Below are 20985 nucleotides of genomic sequence, written 5' to 3'. Positions count from 1 at the left end.
TTGACTTTCTTAATCTTTAACACGATCATACTCGTTGTTTGTTAGATTTCGTAGGGATGTAAACACAGTGACAGGTGATGTACACTTAATGAATACTTCAGTTTGCGTTTTATTTTTCTCACTTTATAATAGACGGCATGATTTTTAAAATAAAATAGGAAATGTCTTCCCACCCTTGCCTTCGTTATCAGTATTCTTGCTTTTAAGCCACTTCCCTCTTTCCTCTTCGTTTTTGTCTTCTTCATCTGATGATTATCATAGAGTTTGACATTCGTAGTCAAATCTTATAACCTGCTCTGGCTCCCCGTCTGTAGGGACGGAGACTAAACGAGCTCGCGAAAAATGACAGCCGTTCCCGTGACAACCGCTTCCACTGTGCGCCCGCTTACAGGCCATTTTCTGCGCGTCCTTTTTTCCTCGAAAGCGTAGCAGCGCCCGTTATTAAAGCCGATTCTTAACGACACTAAAAATGATTACAAATATTGCTACACATTTCCTTTAACTAAGAGGCGAACCACACGCTAATTGGCGATTCTGAAATGAATGTCCCCACCAAGCTGCCGGAGGAATATAAGTTCCCAATCGACGGCGCATTTGTGGCGTGTCCTTCATTGTTCCTTTCCTTGGAGTTTGTATAAACGGCAGAAGCGGTGTCGGTAAACCACTGAAGTATTTCATCAGGTTTATGACTTCACTTATCGTTAGTATGTTACTGTCGGGTACGGCAGACATGAATTCTTTTTGTGACATCAGTGGGAACCGTATCCCCTGCACTATTCCGTCCCCGAGTATCCGTCGCTTTGATTCACAATTACTGAGGCTTTCAAGAAGGCCTTGTCTTTCGCTTTCTTTAGACACCCAGCGGTCAACAGCTTTGAATAATTCGAATTCTGTTATGTTTAACGATTCTCTGTTGACAATAGTCTCCACTCGACACCTCTCAAGATTAAAAAATTCCTCTGACTTCACAACACTGTCCGCATTCTTATCAATCAATTCCCAGCATCGCTCTAAAAGTTCATTTTTGTCGAACGCCTGAGCGTGTGGAAGAATACGCAACACATTGTTTGCGTTCATACTTTTCTGCAAATATTCGGTGCATTTATCGACGAGAGAGGGCACTATGTACTTGTTTGCTAGATATAACACTTGAAGGACGTTAGTTCCACTAAGATACGCCTCATCGCTATAGAGATAACGAAAGAACTCCAACAAGCTCTCATAATCACAGTCCGGTAGTTCTATCAGGTTTGAAACAGACTCAGCCATGTTCCTGCGAAACATGGCTTGAAACACAGGGCTGCTGATGGAAAGAACGAACTTGTGAGCTGGTATCACCTTACACTCGCCGCAAATCGACGATCTCGCTTTAAAATTCACATCGCTCAAGAACTCGTTGTTGAAGACAAACGCACATCTCTCTTTGATAGTTGGTCTGGAAGTTTGCCAATCTTTCTGTGCCTCCGATGTACACAACATTGCCGTTTCTTTTAACTAGCGCTCAGCTTTAAACGCTCTTACTGATCTTCTACGCTTCAACAAACGAATATATTAAGTCCCGGTATATCGCTGACGTCTCCTTGGTAAACAATGACTCCAATACTTCACGGAAGGATGAGTGTGACGTAAATCTTGGACGGCTTAAAAATTTTCCTCGTGGAGCTAAAACGCTGCTTTTCTTTTTTTTTTTTTTTGAGTATCTTTTTTTTATAACTTCCGTTTTATCCAAATCTTACTGATTCGATCTGAAGCATAGCCTCTGTCGAGCAATCAGTTTAATCTTATTGACAACATTCATGACGTATTCCGCATTTCTTTCGAGAATCATGTCATTCAAAATGTTCAGAGAACACACTCGAACAGTACACAATGTTTTACACAGGCATATATCTATTTATATCGATTCAAGGGAAACCGAAAATCAAAATTCACAAGACAGCCGGTGAACACTGAGTATCATGATGTCATATTTATTTCTGCTTCCTGATCAGGAAAGTTAGGGTCATCAGACTTCAAGATGATATTTTTCTCAAAAAGTAAAAAACATGAAACGTACAACCTACAGATGCAAGTGTTGATAATGATTTTTTTTTATTGTAAAGATTATTCTTGCGGCTCTGCTTTTGTGACAGTTGAGAGAGGACAGCTCAAAAAAGTAAACCGTGTCAAGCAAGGTGCTTTCCCTTACAATCTTTCGCAACAATACTTGTCTTCAGTTTAAGATATTCTTAGGTATTATGTTGACAAGGCGTGAGGGGCTTTTCCCAGTTCTCTAAGGTTTTTACCTTACTTGGACTTGACCAAGAGAACTTACATGCTGAAAAAGTTGCGGAGGTGTGCACTGGAGGGCAAGGGATTATTTTTCGTTAGAGAAGGAAGTCCATATGATATTTTATCCGCACTTATCTTTCAGACACCTCCTGACTGACAGCCTCACAGTGGCACTGTGCAAGGATCTAACTTTGTTCGTGCTGAAATTCAATAATTAGCAACAAAATTCAGCAAAATATATTTTTGGATAAAAATGTTGATGTTAGGGGTTGGTGTAAGAGGTTTTTCCCGTTTTGTCTGAGGGTTGTTTACCTTACGTGGACTTAACAAAGACCTTCTAATCGGTCAAAGAACATGCAGGGATTAAAATATTAGAGAAGAAAGCACTGGAGAGAAAGGAAAGTTACAAGGGATTATCTGTCTTTCGTTGGGAAGTATACACAAGATATTTATCTGCACTTCTCTTTTAGTCACCTCCTGACTAACCGCCACACAGTGTAACTGTCTTGTTGTTGGGTTAGAAATTTACTCATGTCATGTCTAAATCAATACGATTTGTTTACCTTGGCAAGTGAAATAATCGAAAATTTGTCACAGTAAGAGAAGAGTTTTGAACTAAGCCTCTTATCTGTCAATCGAGCCCGGAAATCGGCGTCATTCATAGAGGAACAAGTACGGGCGAGTCAGTCATGTCTTTATCTTCGACAGCAAAGTGCAGAATTGTGGGTTTCATCGGAAATAACGTGGGATTGAGGAAAAATATCAACTCAACAACAAATATCCCAAACGTGACTCACGATTACTTCGCCATAATTTGTAGTATTTGATCTTGCCATGTTTCCTCGCAATCCTTAACCCTTTCATCCCAAATCATCTAATTTCTCCATTCAATATCAGCAAGGAATCAAACATTAAGGTCATGAGAATATGGGAAAGGTTAATCAACTGAAGAACCTCTAAATTGTTAAACAAATTCTCCTAGCCAGCTCATTAGGAAATGTATAGAGAACAGTAGGGAGAATATGCATACTGATGTTTAGGTGTAAAAGGGTAAATGTTGTCCGGTACACGTTTCTCATACATTTGGCTCTAAGAATTCGGTACTAAATCAAATACACGCCCCCTAGATTAATATCTTTCGTTTTTCTTTTCAATATGTACTCGTTAACGTAGTGAGATATTGAGAGGAGAAAGTCCTTTTTGGTCAACGCTTTAAATGAAAGTGTCCTTGTGTCCTGCAAATCTTCTTTGAAACTGAATGCTTAGTTAGCAAAGGTTGTTAACCCTTTAGCCTCTGAGAGTGACTAGCATCTAATTTCTCCTTACAGTATCAACCCTAAATCAAACATTAAGGTCATGAGAATAACGGAAATGATCAACAAGCACAGGAGCTCTAGATTGTTAAGCAAAATCTCCTTGTCAGCACCTTAGGAAATGTATAGAAAACAGTATGGAGAATATGCATACTGATCTTAGGGTGTAAAGGGTTGATCGAAAATAAGCAAACAAAAAATCACGAAGAGCTAAGTTTGATAAGAATTGGGCATTAAACGAGACTTACACTGACGAATTTCTGACGTCGAGGCTTGCACGTGCGCTATCAGTCTTTAAGAGAATTGTAGTCTTCATTTAAAGTTTGTTAAAATCAAATACTTTAATATGAATAATTACCATTTTTTGTAACTCTAAGTTCAGTTTTAAGATGGCTTCTTATAATAATCATTTAAAGCTGTGTTCTATTATTTAAAAGATAGCCGGCAACAGTCACTAGTATCAACTCAGTTGTTTTCCAGTATTTTAAGCAAGTTAATTCTCTAGCTTCCCAAAAGCCTTTATAGGAACTGACAAACAACACTCGGTTGCATTCCACCCACAGAATTCAGGCCAACTTGGTATGGAAATCGTTTGCATGCATTGATTGACTTTTCAGAAGAAATAAATACTCTACGACCGTCCGTACTCAAGGATTCTCCCTCATCTGTGGTATGATTGAAGTTGTAGTAAAACTACCTTCGATTTTGATATAAAGTATAACAAAGACTAATTCACTCTTCCGAAAGAGATCTTTTGTAAAGGTAAACAACTATCAAAGAAGTCATAAGAAACTGAAAAAAGGGGGTGGCTAAGAAGGGAGGAGATTGACATGGATTATAAATGACGATCCTTGTTTTCCTTTCCTTCATTTCGAGGTCAACGACCACGACCTCCCCAACCCCCCCCCCCCCAACCATCCCCCCCTTCCCCTTGAGCCTAGTGGAACATTTTCTGACTAATTTCAATTTTGAAAACCTCTAAGTGAGTGTTACATACCGTTTGTGATATAATTTTACTTTAGAAGCTTGGGTTTAAATTTTTAACAGTCACGAACAAGTCTTCCTCATTGAATTTAACTACTGTCTAGATCAAAACTGCAACAAAATTCTCGAACGTGATTGGCTGCCATCCGCCCGATTTGAACACAAATTGGGCAGCGCACGGTGTGCTTGAACAGTGTACGCGTCATGCCTGTTTAATTGGACAGTACCCTTCATGCACGCGAGCGCTGTTGCCGTTCATTTCGTAGAGCTAACTGGTGTTTTTCTGAATAAAACGTGTCACCGATAGCTGGTATGTTTCTCAAATTTTGTCATAGTTTTGATTCATTGGTAACAGGACTACTTTTAGTCCAATTCTGTCTGTAATCATACTCGTTTTGGACAAATCGGACTCCCGCAAGTTACTCTAATAATTACAGACAGAACTGGACGCCATCCCGTCCTATTATCAATACTCATCGCAAGCAGAGGCTTGAAATCATCATTCGATTTATCCTTGAACATCAATAGGGAAGCTGTCCACCTCGCCAGTTTCCGTCATGGGAGTGCCATCAACTTGATAACTTACTTTGTACTTTAATCTGATCTTTTCCTGTCAATAAAAGCATAAATAATAATGAAATATGTTTATTCATTGTGTGGCAAGGTAGTCCTGAGGGAAATCCGAGCCTTCTGATTGGCTCTTAATTGGTCCATATTTTGCTAGATGGACCGTTTCCACTAAAAATGATCATAAACCGTGTCATTCTGTTTGCTAAAGCCCGCAAGTTCCACAATAAACAAGCCAGGAGTAAGTGCCTAATAATAAACTACTTACTGACCCCGCTTGCTTGAGCTGACTGGGGAATACTGGTCCTCAGTCGTTCTTGAACGACCTCGGCCAATATTACCCAGAATGGCCCTCACGCTCAGTTAATATAAACTTATTACCACAAATGAAAAAAGATATTTTCCCCGAAGCTGAAATAATCAACTTTTCAAAACATTTTTCCATCATATTCTGCTTTTTGCATCGGCCACATGGTTAAACGTTTGACCTCTAAGAAGCTGTTAATTGATAAACAAATTCTCCTTGTCAGCATCTCAAGAAACGTATAAGGAGGGGTAAGGAGAATATGTATACTGATGTTAAGGTGTAAGGGCTCATCCGTCATATCAAAAGCATATTGTCTTGCGCATCGGCCACAGAGAATTAACAAATTCCCACGGCCTAGACAAATAGTGAAGCGAAAACATGTGCAATTAAAAAAAAAAATGAAACAAAAGCTTGAATCTATGCAGTGTCTAAAACCTAAGTTGACGTACCTTTGCTGGATTGGCAATCAACATAACTTGTGTAATGGCTGACGGAGGAAGGATAGGATTATATGCTGGCAACTCGCTGCCAGATGGAGGTTGGAGCTTCACCTTCATTGTCTGAAAAACACAACATTTTTTTGCGACTGCTGAATGCTTCAACTGTTCAAGCTGCCGAAACGTAGAAGCGAGAAAAAGAGTTATTTTGAATACTTACTTGCGGATTAAAAAAAAAAGGAATTAGAAAAAGGCCTGCGCATGTGCAAACGTTGTAATGACTTAGTGTTATGCTTTTAGGGTGTCAGAACTAAGTTGTCTCATGCGAGTTACAAACACCACACAAGCCACTAAGTTATTGTGTAAAAAACGTATAACCCTTTGGTAAAGAAGAGTAATTCAATAGGATACCCATACGTTATTGAGCTTTGTTTTTGCAGAGTCTCGAATTTTCCTCTCCCCTACTTTTGTTTACAGATTTCTATGAACGTTCCAAATTTATTTCGCGTTTTTTTATGCCAGACAGCGGTTGTTTCTTGTGTTTTCCTTTGAAATTTGCGCGGGAAAATGGCGCGTGGGCGGCCAAAATTGCTCCCCTCGCGTACGCCCTACGTCTAACCGCTGTGTTACTGAGAAGCAGCTTCACTAACGCGCGTGAGCGAGACCCTAGGAAATAACATGAAGTATCTCACCAGCTCTCGAACCCGAGCGTTTAGCGAGAAAAGGATGGCTACACCAAAAAACATCGTATGCCAAAATGACAAAAAAGACAGAACACTTAGAAGGGATTTACCTTTGGTACTGCTGCCTGGAAAACGAAATTTTTGACTGCAGATGATAGTGAGCTCATAGTGGAAATCACAACAACCAGTAAGTCTTTCCTGGTCAACTCTGCGCTCGTCTGTGAATTAAAGGACAAAAACAGTTGGCCTAAGAACCGCTGATGTTCAAATCTAATGAGTGGAGAGATTTCGCCACTGCCATCACTTTAGTTTAATTCAGATGAGCTCAAACTTTTGCTTAACTAAGTCACAAGTCTTTGCCTCCAAACACAAAACTGAAAGCAACAGCTTTCTTCGTCTTGAAATTAAAAATCGATATAGCATGAATATTCTCTACGTACCTTAGCAAAGTGAAAAATTAATTTGATGCTGTTTTTATCAAGAACTGTTAGTGGCGGATGGCTTCCTAGATTAAGAAAATACGAAAACAAAAAAAAAAAGAAATACGTGAATGTTATTAGTAAATGCTTTTAGTGGCCAAATAAATGAACCGATGAAAATTACAATTCCTTACGCCACGTAGACTTATCAGGTTAAAATTAGAGCAAAAAGATAGAAAACAAAAAACAAATAAGCAACTTGCACTGAACTCTGAGAGTGACCAGCAAGCAAGTTCTTCTTCCAGTAATACTGCTGAATCATTCATTAACATCACCAGAAAAACGGAAACGATCGTCAACATAAGAAGCTTCGATTGTAAAATGAATTCTGGAGAATATGCTTACTGATGATGGATATTGATAGAGGGTTAAAACAATTCACGTGCTCTCGGATTAGAAACAAACGCCAAGTATCCTAAGATCTTGCCTCACTGGTGTTGCTTACCTGGTGTAATGGTATCTAAAGGAACAAAGACATTGTCTAGAGAGGGCGGAGGGGTTGGCTTTGGTGGAGAAGGTACTGAAGGAAAAGCGGCAGATGACGATGAACCAACACTGACAGGGAGGGTTGAAGGGCTTGGCTCTATTCCTAACGACAACAGACTGTCAGCTGTAGGGGCTGCTGCCTGCTGCTGCTCAGGTGCAGGTTTCTCTTGCAGAGGAGCGACAGTTTGTTTCTGCTTCTGCTGCTGCTTCTGGGTCTGTAGTAACTCTTGACCAAGTAAGTCCAACGCACTTGGCGCCCTTGCCTGCTCTTCTGCCTTCCTACCTCCTGCTGCAGGGAGATTCCCACGAGGTAATGAACCAGCAGTTGGCATGGTAAAGCTACTGACACCCATACTCAGTGGTCCTGGCCTTGGCCCCATGGACATTGTGCCAGGAGACATGGCTTGGAATGGCATTCGGTTCATCTGCCCTGCACCCATATAAATGGGGGGCATCATGCCAGCCACCTGAGGCTGACCCATGGGTCTGACTACACCTACTGTAGTGGAAGGTGGTGGCAGAATACCATAGTTCTGGGCTGGTGCACCCCACGGTCCCGCAACACCAGGCTGCTGAGGGGCTTGCTGAGAAACCACATCAAAGAATAAAAATTTCTGCCCATTTTGTGAATTTCCATAACATGTTTGTAGACCCCACCTCTGTTAACCCCTTAACTCCTACATCAAATTTGTAATTCTCCTTACTGCCTTATAATGTTAGTTCAGAGAATTTAGTATTAGATCAACTAATTATCCCCAAATTGATACAATTCTTTATTCTCATCACTTATCTGGTTGATATTGTATTGATATTGTAAGGAGAAATTCTATCTTGGTCACTCATGGGAGTTAAACGGTTAAATGTGCAATATTTAGAACTCTCTTACAAGAACACACTATTCTGTAATTACAGTCAGTAGTTAAGTTTTGAATAGCTTATGGATCAATGCCAAAACAATCAGATTATTTGCTTGCTCTTGATTTCATTGCGTGACAGAAATATCAAGCTCATAAACTGTACATGTAATTAACTCTTTCATTCCCAGATCTCAATGGTAATTCTTCTTACTGTCTCCCATAAAATTCTTATAATACAACAATACAAAAATTCTTTGCTGCTGAAAAATGTAATGAAAGAAAATTAATCAAAAACATTGGGAAGAATAATAGGGGTTTGAAGTTTGTGCATGTACACAGCAGGTTAAAATTAGATGTGCACTATTTACTGTCTTGTAGATAAATATGTTTATTGTAAGGAAAAAAATCAGTACCTGAAGTGGTATCTGAGAATTGCTATTTACTGGAGGCCCATCTAGATCATGAAGACCTACATGACAAAAGTAAACAAATAAATGGACAAATAAAATTAATAATGGTTATAATTTTCATGGGAGTCAGTGATCAAAACTACTTGCAAAACTATGAATAACAACTAACTACCTAAGAACTAAATTTGTAAGCAATGCTCACTATTCAGTACCACACTAACATACATTGAACATGTAACACCAAAACATTTTCTTACATGAATGAGTTATGAAACCTTTAACCCTTGAGAGTGATAATAATCAAATTTCTCCCAAACTACCACCCTTAAATTAAACATTATGTTCATGAGAATATAGGAAATGATCAAAAACTCAACAAGCTCTTGATTGTTAAACAAAATTCCCCCTCTAAGTACCATAGGGAATGTATAGAGAACAGTACAGAGAACTTTCATAATACTGATGTTGAGGTGAATATAGGAAATGATCACAAACTCAACAAGCTCTTGATTGTTAAAAAAAAAATTCTCCTTCTAAGTACCATAGGGAATGTATAGAGAACAGTACAGAGAACTTTCATAGTACTGATGTTGAGGTGAATATAGGAAATGATCACAAACTCAACAAGCTCTTGATTGTTAAACAAAATTCTCCTGCTAAGTACCATAGGGAATGTATAGAGAACAGTACAGAGAACTTTCATAATACTGATGTTGAGGTGAATATAGGAAATGATCATAAACTCAACAAGCTCTTGATTGTCAAAAAAAAAATTCTTCTTCTAAGTACCATAGGGAATGTATAGAGAACAGTACAGAGAACTTTCATAATACAGATGTTAAGGTGTAGAGGGTTAATGAATTAATAGATATCAAAATCAACCAAATAGGACTGACCTAAGGCTTTAAGTTCATTTTCCAAAACACTGGATGCTGGAGTTTCCATTGATGTTCCCTGTTGGCCTCCAGAGCCCAGATCAATAAGAGTGGAAGCACCAGTAGGAGAACTGACTTCAGAATTTGCCGTCTGGGTTGTAGAAAGTGGCCCAGGACTACTTGGTGTAGTGGGTGCTGCTGGAGCTAATCCAAATATTCTTTTATAATACTCTAATACTCTTGATAAGTCATCATTCACTCTGAGGATTTCAGCTGCAATAGTTTGCACATTGTTAATGCATATTAGTCAGGTTTGCATGAAAAAATTTAGTTGCTGAAGAAAATACTAGAGAAGCAAGAGGATAATCTCCATGTGTGAACAAAAAATAACTCAAGTCACTGAACTTAAGTAGTGAGTTCTGCATCATAGCTGGAGAATTCTTCTATCTCTGAAACACCCTGATTAGTCAACTCTAAACAACCCCAGTCTTCAAAGGAATTAAAACCAGTTTAAGTCAATATCCAGCAGCTTCACCAGCAAATGAGAAATTATCTGTTCCTTGATCAGCAGCGGCTCGCACTTTTAGTAATGGGTGGCATACATGTAAGTCCTTCTGTATCAAAATTTAGCCCCTTGTTTCCTTGAACTACTCACCACTAAAAATGGTACATGCTTTAATTAAAATCTAACTCACCTAATCCTTCATCGCCATCTTCTGTGGCTGAACTGGCCAGTCTAAACAATTGTGGTCTCATTTTATCACAGGAGTCATACAGTTCCTTTAAACATTTTGTACAAAAATCTATCAGTAAATCTCTCACAACTGTCAAACAAAAACTTTGCGAGGTTAGTTTTTCAGTTAGAGAGTATCCTTAGTTTTCCATTACATTTTTACTCCTTCAATTCCAGGCCCCCACCTAAAAACCACCTCTACTGAGTGGGCTTCCTGTTTTTTCCCACCGTCCTTTTTTTTTCCTTTATTAAATACAGTTATTCTTAGGTTCTTGTTTTACCACAATTTTCAAGTCACATTGTGCATCTTTTGAAAACATTTGTCACTACCAAACAAGGTACATAAATTGAAAAAAGAAAAAAAAAGACTGCAATGTACCTTCATGAGTTCTTTATCCTGGGCTGGAGAAGAAGGACCATAATGATTCAACATCTCTGTCAGAAGTTTGATATTATTACAGCAAGTTTCCATTTCTGTATTTCTTTTCACCAGTCTCTCCATCTTCATTTCATCCTAGAATGGAAAAAAAATCATCAAACATGTTGATCCAACATCCAAACTTCTTTCCTTCATTTGGTGCTCTTAAAAATGTGTTCAAAAGCTTTCTTTGATTCCAATATGCTATCAAAATCTACAGAATAAACAAATAATTACATGTCCACTTGCAAATCCATATTTAATTTCTTTTGTTGGTAATATTTCTGACGTATTTGATTTTTTCACTATTGAGAAATATAATTATCAACATTTGAAAATAAATTTAGGCTATATGCTGTCATGTTAATGTCTACATGTACACCATGTGTGCAGCTTACACCGTGTAGGTACCAACCTGTCTAACCATGGTCTTGATCAGTCTGTTGGCAGCTTGTAAATCTTCGGGATGAGTACTCTTCAAAAGACGAGCCAGCAGCTAGCAAAAGAAAGAGATCAATTCAAAATTGATAAACACTAATAAAAGCTGACATATGACTAAATATGTAGGTCAAATAATGATAAGATAAAAGGAGTAGCCCCTAACACTTCAAATAACATAATTCATCTTCTACTTCAATGTTCACACATTTCACTCAACAGGTAGTAAAGTCAAACCTTTGATTTTTCTTCATCCTGGAATATTGTATCGTTTGGTTTGTCAGGAGGATTCTGTCAAAGAAAACCACATTTAAATTCAATTTCATTAGAAGTTACTACTTCTTTAATGTCTATCACACCATTTTTTACATTATTATTAATCACATTGATTCATAAATATTATAGAACAAAAGGACAAAGGGACAAAAGGGCATGATACAAGCTAAAACCATTTTTATTCTATACATACATTCCTCTACGGCAAGAAGTTTTTTTTTTTTTCTGCTGAGTATAGTATAAAGTTTCAAAGAATCCCTGTCACCTATTCATAATTTAAAAACCCTAATAACAACGATATCACTATAAATTAAACTATAACAAAATTCTCAAATGGATTGGTTATCACCAGCCCTATACAAGCACTAACAGGATAGAGTGCACATCATGCCTGTGTAATTGGACAGTATGCTTCACATGCACATGTTGTTGCCCCACATTTCCTGAGTTGACTATTCTTTTTTTAATGAAAACATTTACCCAGTGGCTAGTTTTTTTCTCAAAATTTTTCATAGTTTTGATTAATTGGTAGTAAGATTTCATGTTGTCCAAGTCTGTAGGTAGTCACAGTAGTTCGCTTTTGAGAATCACCTGTAGGACTCCACTTGGACTATGCTCAGTCCTATTACCATTATTGTAGGTGTTACAATAATTATGTTAATATCATATGACCATTTTCATCTCTATCAGCTTTTTTGCTTACTTCAGCAGCAGTTTGAGCATAAGGATCTTGTGGGTCTGTGGTAACAATTCCTAATTGAAAAATAATTTTAGATTAAACTATAACATTGATTTTCAATTCATGGTTGAGATTATATTAGAGCATATACAAGCTTGGCTGGAAAAAACACGAGACCCATCACATAACATGACTAACAGATAAAAGATGAAAGAAAGGCTAACTGAAGTGAATTCTCATGCCATGACGTCATTTCCCACCCAATACAGCTACTGAAGGGGGAAATAACCTCTTAGAGTTAACGTTCATTAAAATAAAGTGTACTCTGTCACTGTACCTTGTGTTTTTAGCATCTTGTAAGCCTCTGCAATTTTGGTCTCCTTTGGTAAACCTACACTCCAGCTATACATACACTGAATAATGCGTTTCTTCACTGGTTCAGCCGTCCAGTCACCATCGTACTGAATAAAAGAATAATTATTAACAACAACAATCCATTATTACTGATGAATGAAAAAAAAAAACAACTGATTCCCAAAATAGTGCATTTGTAAGTAATGTTGCCACTGGGTTCTCTGTGACCCAGGGTACCCAAGCTGTGGATTTAGGTCACAAAATTTCCCTATGAAGTGGTTCCAAGCCAATCTAATGAAATGTATTATACACAGACTATTACATGTATTTAACCACATGAAAGGAACTTTTCACAAATAAGCTACTAAGTGGCATGCTCACCTTAAACAGCCATTCTGAGAAAGATTGTTGAAAAAAAGGACAAAATTGCATGCAACAATCTCAAAAGGTAATCTGGGTATCCAGTAATGAACGAATTTTAATAAGTCAAACAATTAGATCAATAAATTCATCAAAACTTGTGACGCCAGGTCCTTACAGTGAAGTTTTCTCAGATTTCCCTGAAATCCTGAAGTTGAGGACCCCTGCCCTGAAAACTGCCCATAATACCTATTGGAAGTCTGTTGCCTGCACTTTTACACTTTTTTCTAAAAACCTTTCTTGAGACACCTGTATACAGCAAGACTGGGTCAGTCCAGTGGTCTCCAGTCACCAGAAGACAGGGTGTGCAAACCCTCTTAACAATTTGAGAGTAGCTCTCACATTTTCATTTTGAGAGAAAATTGCTCTTAAATTTTTTGAGGGAAGTAGCCATGATTAGAAAAAAAATTGACATTCATAACCAAGTATCATTCATTTTCTCACGGTTTGGTCACTTTCAAAGTGGGTTGCTATGTTTTACTTTGAAGCTTCCAGTCTTCTTCAGAGGATAATGTTGATTGGTTATACATCACAATGTAACCCATTATGTTTTGCTCTGATTGGTTGAATACCCTTAGATATTGTAATTGGTTGGTTTTCAAAAGTTGTGATTGCTTATTTTTAAGACACTTTTTGCTGACCTGCTGAGGGAATGCATCTTACAACTGTACCTTCAAATGCACCTGACACAACTATCAAAAACTAACCAAATTAAAAAAGGAAACCAAGCATTTAATAATATATATATGTATTAAATTTCATAGATACCTTTGAAGATATCAATTTAATGAGTTCATTCAAGAATCTATATTTTCCAACTTCACTGTGGAATCTCTGACCACAGTTTTTGACACAGGTTTCAATTAGCTGAATGAAAAAGAAAGAAAAAGAAAAAACATTATTTCGTATTCTCCTACCAGTATTTTGAATTTAGAGTGATAATTAAAAGTCATATGATATTGTCTTAAGTGTTTATTTAGCTATTTATTTGGATCAATGTCAGTGTCTGAAAAACTATGTACCTTACCCCTCCCCTAACCCAACAAAAGTTAACTGGTAGCAATTTAGGCTGTTGAGTTACACTGTAGGGGAGGGGGTAGGGGCAGGGGTAGGGGTAGGGGTGCAGCGGCTTAGATACTTACTTTTGATGATTGATTAACCCTCTATAACCTGACATCAACATGAATATTCTCCATACTATTCTATATAAATGTCACAATTAAGGGGCTGATAAGGAGAATTTGTTTAACAATCAAGAGCTTCCCTACTTGGTGATCATTTCCTTTATTCCGTTGACCTTAATGTGTGATTCAGGGGTGTTAATGTAACAAGAAATTAAATGCTCATTAGTTTCAGGAGTAAAATGGTTAATTACTTGCTCAGTTGCTTATCAACTTAACAATAATAATAATAATAATTTATAGACTTATATTGCGCAATTATCAATATAAGAATTTTCAATTGCACATTACAATTAAATGTTAAAAATTCAACCTTACATACATGTGATATATATATTCTTTTCTTGATTGATTGACTGATTGATTGGTGATAAATATTTAAAAAAGATTAGTTCTGATACACACAGGAGATTTAGTAATTATCTTAACTTCCCCTTTACTTTCCACCTAAACACCACCTATCACCCCTTACCAGTCCTCTCCACATACTCGGTTTTGCTGTTCATACTTGCCTGGAAAAGCACTAGATATATTTTGCAAAATCAACCCAACAGGAAGAATTGTGGCGCTAAATCTCTTAAATACAAATCACCCGATATGATGGCCTGAAGAAAGCGTAAGATTGTGAAGGAATCTTCCACAGGAAGGTTTTTTAAACACAGTAGAAGAAAGAGGAACTACAAATGCAATATACTTCAATTCGGTGAAATACGAATAATTTTGGGCAAAAACATCTACCACCTGGTTTATATGAAACGTTTTATTTGAACCCAAACTTTCTACTTTCATGAGCTGGTCAGGGTGGTTCATAAAGCAGAAAAAATAAAGCAATAAACTCACGTCCAGTCCTAAAAGAGCCTCGTCTTCCCTCGCGCTTTTGACCTTTGTCGCCATGTAACGGATCCCAATTGTTGGTCTAGCGAAGAAACAGTGACAATTTTAAGCTCAGACTGTGAATCAAAATAAGTTTTAAGTTCTAACCAAGTAACAACACAAATTAAAATTGAATTATAACTCATAAACTTACCCATCTAGGTCCACATTTATTCTGTCGCATACTGGTGTCGAGTAGTCCACGCCGTCCTTAGTTTTAGAAGGATCCGTGGCTTTATCTGTGAAATAGTTAATTTTGGATTTCAATTCTACAAATACACAAAAGCAAATGCATTTAAAAGCGTTTATGTAGTACCAATCAAATCCTCCAGAGTTTCCGCCATGACGGCCTCTTAATTAAGCACCACGCATGCTCGGTGGTGTGCGCGGTTACTTAGTCTACGACAAAATGGCGTCTGAAGTTGCTGGGTTTCAAACGATTTGCGTGAAGTTTAGCGAAAAATATTGTTCCTATCACTACCTGTATTTCAAGAATCACACAACAAGAGATGAAGATACAACAAAACCACCGAATAAGACACTTTTTGTCGTGAATATTCCCCCATATTGCACAAAGGTGCCGTGAGATCTGTTGCTTTTCTACCACGTTTTCTTTCTGTGTTGTGTGGCTGTTAAACATTTGCAATGTTATTGATAATTTTCGAAAGCTTACTTTTGTTTGGTTGAAAATAATTTTAGGGCTCCTTAAAGCGACTGTTCAGTAGTTGTGGCGCTATAAAAGAGGTATTTCTTGTCAAGCAACCGGGGTCAACGGAGAGGGATGCGGCAAGCTTAGTCATCCCACCAGATAGTGTCAAGGTATTGTTTCACGTAATAGCAGTCACTCATGGCTTCTATTGATATGGCCTCTCTGGGTACAGAATTCCATATAACCCTTTACTCTTGTGAAGTAAATCCATAGTCTTAAGGTACACTGTAAATCTCTTGTTTTCTCCTTCAATTTTATTTTGTTTATCCAAGAACTGTAATATGCATAGTGAAGTAGTATGGGGTTATGTGAAAATATCTTCTATTCCATGGATACCATGGATTCCATGGATACCATGGATACCATGGAGGAAAAGTTTGGTAGGTGCATGCATGGGTGTTCGTCAATCTTTGTTTTCTTAAGAGCTTACAGTACTGCTCATGTTACATTAACCCAAACACATATAAAACATGCCAAAAATCGCATGCAAGTGTGAATAAAAAAAATTTTCTCGAAAACTGATTCATTCATCTCGCCTTTTAAACAAAAGCCAAGAAGTTCTACCCACATATATTAATGGTGTTGCATTACAGTTTGGTTACTTGTCGTGACTGAGCCATGCTCTGACTCTTATGCAAATTTTTATGCAAAACTAGATTTGCCTCTTGTTTTACTATTTGTCAAATCATCAATTGATGTTCATCAAGTTGCTTGAAAAAGGCAAGGGAAAAATTAAATGCAGGATACATTTAGTTCAAGTTTGTTTAAGACATGTGCAATGCAAAAAAACTGTTTACATTCTGAGGCGTTTACACTGAAGTGAGCACTGATTGCAATGAATAAAATAAAGCATCAATCACAATCTTAAATAGTATATTTCCATTCTGTTCTCGATGGAAGGAGAATGTACTGACTCAAATTTCAGAGGACTTTTTGTGTGAAACTCAGGGAGCAGGCTTGCATGTCTGCAAATGGAAGATTTTGATCATAAAGAAAATGATCAATTGAACAATTGTTATAAAGGAGACGAAAATTTGATCATTATCTAAGGAGTTTTAACACCGAAAACTCTGTTTAAAGCTAGTTTATTCTGAATGGAAGTAATTGGATAACAATGGGAATATTCTCTGGTAGGTGCCTTACTGAGGTAGCCACCTCCCTCAAATCTTATTGAAAGCTCTGTATTCCCTTTGTTACTCACTTAGTAGTACACATGTTTTGATGCCTTGTGTAAGTGACATTTTCTTTCTCTCCTGATTCATTAACAACTCAATTCAAGCAAATGTATTGCTACTATGAAGTGATGCAACATGCAGGAGTGTAACATGATGGATTTTTTCATTATATAAATTTTCCCTTGTTGACTTGTGGCTTTTTCAAACCTAATAGTTTTTTTTTTTTTTTTTACACAACAATGTAATTCAAAGGAAATTTATAGCACCAAATAACAAAGACACATGAGTTGCGCATTTTTTCTCAACTTTGCACGCAAAAAAATTGTATATGTGCATCTGACTACCCTGCATCTGAGCATATGAAATTTGTCTGTGCAGTTAACATATACACGAGCGGTGCGGTATGTGCATTCCAGAGTCAGAGTGAGTGATTGACACTGACAGCAACTTTGAACCCACACTTGGAAGTTGTAAAACTAAGAAGCAATTATGAAGCCATGTGAGTTTGAGTTCTGATTGCATTGCTCTGGCGTCATTTGGCTACAAATGGCTGACAGCATACATAGGTTCTGGCAAGTTCTTCCATTCACTGTAGACTGGTTTAGATTTAAGAGTTGTACTTAAGTGTAATGAATCAAGGGTCAGTCAGGCAATCTTAGAGTTGTCATCTTGGAAGAAATTCAGCATACTTTCACTTTAGTGTTCTGTGGAAGATACATTAGCCTAATTGTTACCACATAGGAGTCCAGGTCAAGAGGTCTGGTTTCTAAACCTGGTCAGATTGCTGTGTCATGTTCTTGGGTAAAACACTCAACTTTCACAGTGCCTCCCTTCACCTACAATGTAGAAGAATAAATGGCTACTGGACCGAATTGTTTGGTAAACCTTATGAAATTCTGCAAGGGGTAGGCTTAAAATAGACTGACAACTCACCGGGGGGAGGGGGGGGAGAAGTAATACTCCTAGCCGTTTCATGCGATGGAAAAACAAGGATAAGCTTGGGCTAGATGGGCCACTTTGATTACAGGCTTTACCTACCTACCAACATACTCTAGTTTTCTACATGTCTAGTATATTTTTCATTGAACTGTCAAATATCTATCTTATTTAGCAAATATCTCCTTATGTTTTACTTCCTTTGTATAGGGTTTTAAGGTTGGTTATATTGTCTTCAAAAAGTCTTCTTCTTTGAGTGCAGCATTAAACCTAGACAAGTCTACAGTAAGAGTGCTTTCAACAAAGAAAAATCCAGTAGCAACTGGAATGAAAAGTAAGTACAGTGAATGAGACTGCATGGATATGTGGGAAGAAGTTTTAGCTCTCAATATCAGCTTGTAAACAGAAGTCATCTTGTTCTTGCATATAACGCTATCTGTCTCTTAGTTCAGACCTAGAAGAGCTTTTATTGCAACAACCTGGCGTAGGTCTTCACTTGCTTGACACATGCAGTATGTGCTGCTGATTATTAGTAATTGTAGCTTTTTAAGTTGAACTCACAAGAATTCTGCAAAATCAGTAGGAATAGCCTTTCTGTCTCAGTGAGACTAGTGCAGGCTTTGACAAATTTGTAATATGAATCACTTGTTTTGGAGAATCATACTAAAGATTTTTAATATATTGGTTTAATATATTGGGTTATGTTTAAAAATGAGAGTTTTTTAATTTTTTGTATTCATTTCAGAATGGATTGAGGAATATCACTTACAATACCCAGATACAAAAAAGTTACAGCTTGAAGTGGATGAATTTATGGCAAAGTTTGATGAAGATAGAGAGAAGGTGAAACTTCTTTGTCTTATATTTTTCATGTTTAATTGATGTTTTATTTGGTTTGTGTGGAGGATACATGTACATGCAATTTCCAGCCAGTGAGCAATTAGATAGTCACATCTTCCTTGTTAGTATAATGCTGCTGTTTAATTTATTTTTTATTTTTTTTTAATTTATTACTCAGACCGAAAGAGAAGAGGCTGAATCACGTAACCAAGCCGATGATGAGGGCTGGGTGACCGTTGGGAGAGGTGGAAGGAACCCAGCAGCACCCAGACTGGATGTCAATGAACTACGAGAAAGAAAAAAGAGGAAAAAGAAGGTAATACTGATTTTTGGTGTACACTAATCAACTGCAAAGTTATTGTCAATTGCAAGGAACACCTGCAAATTAAGGCATATTGACTCTTTGACTCCTAAGAGTGACTAGCATCCATTTTTTTTTTCTTTTGGTTTACAGCAAGCACTGTTAAATTTTTACCAGTTTCAACAACGCGAGACAAGAAGAGAACGTAAGTACCTGGAATTATCTTTTACTTCATGGACAATTATTTTGTCAGCTGTGTGTGCTTCCACGATATACATGTACTAGGATCGAAATTGTGAAGAACTTAGACTCAAGAAGGTGACTTCAACTATATGACTTTGTGTGTGATATTTAGTGGGGCAGGAGGAATTGTTATTTAAAAAAATGGTAAAATGTTTGGACAATTCAACATCCTAACCCATTTTTTCATCTAACAACGTCTGAAAAGGCTTTGTGGGGAAGATTTTTTCTCCTCCTATCAAATACAATCTCTGACCCTCCCTTCCCTTCCGTCTTAAGTATCATTTTCTCCCTCCCCCTTCCCCTCCCCCAGAATCGTTCTCTTCCTCTTCCTTCCCCTCTCCCCCCAGTATCGTTCTCTTCCTCTTCCTTCCCCTCTCCCCCCAGTATCGTTCTCTTTCTCTCCCTTCCTCTCCCCCTCAGTACTGTTACTTACGTCCACTTCTTGGTGGAAATCTTTTCTTATTTTTGGACAGACATTGCGCATTTACGAAAGAAATTCGACGACGACAAGAAAAGAATCGCTGAAATGAAGTCAGCCAGAAAATTTCGACCCTATTGATTGTTCTTAATCATTCAACTTTTCACGAAGCAGCGTTGCTATATATATTGACAGAATTCAAATTAAAGCGGGATTTCAACAAAGAAAGTGTACTCTTATGTTGTGGTTAACATCTGAGACGTGCAGGTATTAGTACGGTTTGTGAGAGGCGGTTATTTCTTATCAACGTCTACGCCTCTCATACAACCGCGAATATTTTATATTTGATGACGTTAAACTCATTAAGCCCCGGAGCAAAAAGGGGCAATCAATCGTGACAGTGTAAAACCGGAAAAACTAAGAAACAAAACAAAACAAAGTTTAAAATAATTTTGCCGGTGAAAAGATTGGAAGCAATTATGGTTTTAGGCATTTCCCGTTCAAATTTACTTACGTCAGTTGAAACCTTCTGTTGATACAAGGAACTTCAGACTTGCGTCATTAAGGATTCTAATATATTTGAATACGTCCTTGATTAATCTATTTTGTAAACAAACTGTGGTGTGTGTTCCGCAAGCATTGAAACACGAAAACGCTAAGTTGATATCTGAATCAGTGGTGAACCTTTAAACAGCGGCAGAGAGAGTGAAAAAAGTCTTGTAGGTCATCATTATAATTAAAGATTTGGTTTAGAAACTTTAGAAACTTTTCCTGCTAGGCTCACTACTCCATGCTAATGATAACAAATCCGAGACCTGTAAGAATACTTGATAGAATAAATTAATTTAAAGAAAACGCATTTTTTGAGTTTTCCTTGAAATGGGTTTAGAAACTCCATACGGTGGCCAACTTACGTTATCAACTCAGTTTTTAAAACAAAATAATCATGCAATACCCCTTACTGACGCAGCACTTTAGTCTCTTTAGAAACTTACCCCCTTTATTTATATTGTGTGTATTTACTATTATTTGTACGGCAATTAACGAGGGCCTTCCGTGTCCCATCCCGCGTCCTGTACGACAGAAGAGAATCATGAGCACCATTTATTTTACGCCATTATCACCTACAAGTAACAAACAAACCAATCAGCTGTTACCACGCGCGTTTTGGTCGGTATTTAACCGTAAGGTTGACGCATGAAATTTCAACGAATCCAATATCTTTTAATCCCTTCGCTGTATTGTTCTTTATTTATGGTTCTTTAAGGTAGTTTAAAACACGAATTTTATAATTTATCACTTTTGTTTCCGTAGAACGCTAT

At 37.5% G+C, this 20985-nt stretch overlaps 3 protein-coding genes across 3 annotated transcripts; 1 reads left to right on the top strand and 2 right to left on the bottom strand.

Moving 5' to 3' along the window:
- Positions 1-89: 89 nt before the first annotated feature.
- Positions 90-1479, bottom strand: LOC113679336 (BTB/POZ domain-containing protein 6). Its single transcript, XM_027196291.2, has one exon. The coding sequence runs from the start codon at positions 1477-1479 to the stop codon at positions 499-501; it is 981 nt and encodes a 326-aa protein (XP_027052092.2). The 3' UTR covers positions 90-498.
- A 2420-nt stretch (positions 1480-3899) lies between these two features.
- LOC113679334 (ADP-ribosylation factor-binding protein GGA1-like) lies at positions 3900-15422 on the bottom strand. Its single transcript, XM_089185940.1, has 17 exons — positions 15358-15422; positions 15196-15280; positions 15009-15084; positions 13756-13854; positions 12551-12674; positions 12238-12287; positions 11496-11549; positions 11236-11316; positions 10782-10916; positions 10365-10449; positions 9691-9942; positions 8798-8853; positions 7487-8111; positions 7003-7067; positions 6673-6780; positions 5892-6002; positions 3900-5178 (listed from the first exon to the last, which is right to left on the bottom strand). The coding sequence occupies exons 1-17, from the start codon at positions 15383-15385 to the stop codon at positions 5077-5079; spliced, it is 2136 nt and encodes a 711-aa protein (XP_089042066.1). The 5' UTR covers positions 15386-15422; the 3' UTR covers positions 3900-5076.
- On the top strand, positions 15419-20519 carry LOC113679292 (ribosomal RNA-processing protein 7 homolog A). The gene is made up of 7 exons (XM_027196247.2): positions 15419-15618; positions 15741-15860; positions 18072-18195; positions 18607-18704; positions 18880-19017; positions 19156-19207; positions 19719-20519. The coding sequence occupies exons 1-7, from the start codon at positions 15451-15453 to the stop codon at positions 19802-19804; spliced, it is 786 nt and encodes a 261-aa protein (XP_027052048.2). The 5' UTR covers positions 15419-15450; the 3' UTR covers positions 19805-20519.
- Positions 20520-20985: the final 466 nt, after the last annotated feature.

This window comes from Pocillopora damicornis, chromosome 10, assembly GCF_964200805.1.
Source record: "Pocillopora damicornis chromosome 10, jaPocDami1.2, whole genome shotgun sequence".
NCBI lineage: Eukaryota > Metazoa > Cnidaria > Anthozoa > Scleractinia > Pocilloporidae > Pocillopora > Pocillopora damicornis.
The sequence above is the reverse complement of the archived record's forward strand: the minus strand, read 5'-3'. Positions and strand labels throughout refer to the sequence as shown.